This window comes from Galeopterus variegatus, unplaced genomic scaffold (assembly GCF_000696425.1).
Source record: "Galeopterus variegatus unplaced genomic scaffold, G_variegatus-3.0.2 Scaffold2537, whole genome shotgun sequence".
Classification (NCBI taxonomy): Eukaryota; Metazoa; Chordata; class Mammalia; order Dermoptera; family Cynocephalidae; genus Galeopterus; species Galeopterus variegatus.
In genome coordinates, this window is record NW_007728648.1 from 232,362 (window position 1) to 233,307 (window position 946).

A 946-nucleotide genomic window follows, 5' to 3' on the forward strand; every position below is an offset into this window, starting at 1 on the left:
TTATGATTTTCTGTGTCTGAATATGCTTTACCAGTTTATACTAACCTTGAAAAATTTTCTTTTTCCCATTTCAAGTTCCACCCAATCTGACTGTTCCACAGGAAAAATCACCTTTGGTAACCAGAGAAGGAGACACAATAGAACTCCAATGTCAAGTAACTGGGAAACCTAAACCGATCATCCTTTGGTCTAGAGCGGATAAAGAAGTTGCAATGCCTGATGGGTCAATGCAAATGGAGAGTTATGATGGAACATTGAGGATTGTGAATGTATCCAGGGAAATGTCAGGAATGTACAGATGTCAGACCAGCCAGTACAATGGATTTAACGTGAAACCGAGAGAAGCCTTGGTGCAGCTCATCGTTCAGTGTAAGTAAATTCCCTTTATATGTGTTTCAATTCTGAGACAAGGGAAAAAATGATACCTTTATTCTGCTAGTAGAGTGGGGTGATTTTTGGAATTAGATTAGGATGAAATAATTCTATATCATTACTACCCATTTTAAGTATAATTTTCTCTAGATGTGTTTGTTACTTGAACTAACACGCACTAACAGAAAAGATTTGTACTAGTGTGTGTGTGTGATGATTATGATAGTGTTACCTGGTTGATTAATGCCAAAGAGTCAACAAACCTAATGGTTAAAAACTGTCCATGTGCAATGAAGCAAAATGAAGACTGTAAGTAATTGCTAATTCAGGTTATAATACTCTTGTTTTCACAGTTCATGATTCCACTTCAGTCAATTGCATGCCCTTTGCCCAAATTATCTACCTATTTCAAGGCATTCCTTTGCTTAAATTGTGGAGACCTAATCATTGAAATGCTATGTTTGCATATCTGAAGTAGTAACAGTGGGTTACATGATTATCTACTAATATAGAGGTAATTCAAACAAATTTTAGGTGCTCTTAATAGATAATTGTTTAACTGTTAAAGTTGAAT

General features: G+C 35.4%; 1 protein-coding gene across 1 annotated transcript in view; it reads left to right on the plus strand.

The window, feature by feature from the left end:
• Positions 1–946, plus strand: part of LOC103598221 (MAM domain-containing glycosylphosphatidylinositol anchor protein 2-like) — a 194,375-nt gene that overhangs the window by 190,922 nt on the left and 2,507 nt on the right. Inside the window, exon 6 of the mRNA XM_008582197.1 lies at positions 76–369. Coding sequence (XP_008580419.1) covers positions 76–369 — 294 coding nt within the window. The remainder of the gene's footprint in view (positions 1–75; positions 370–946) is intronic.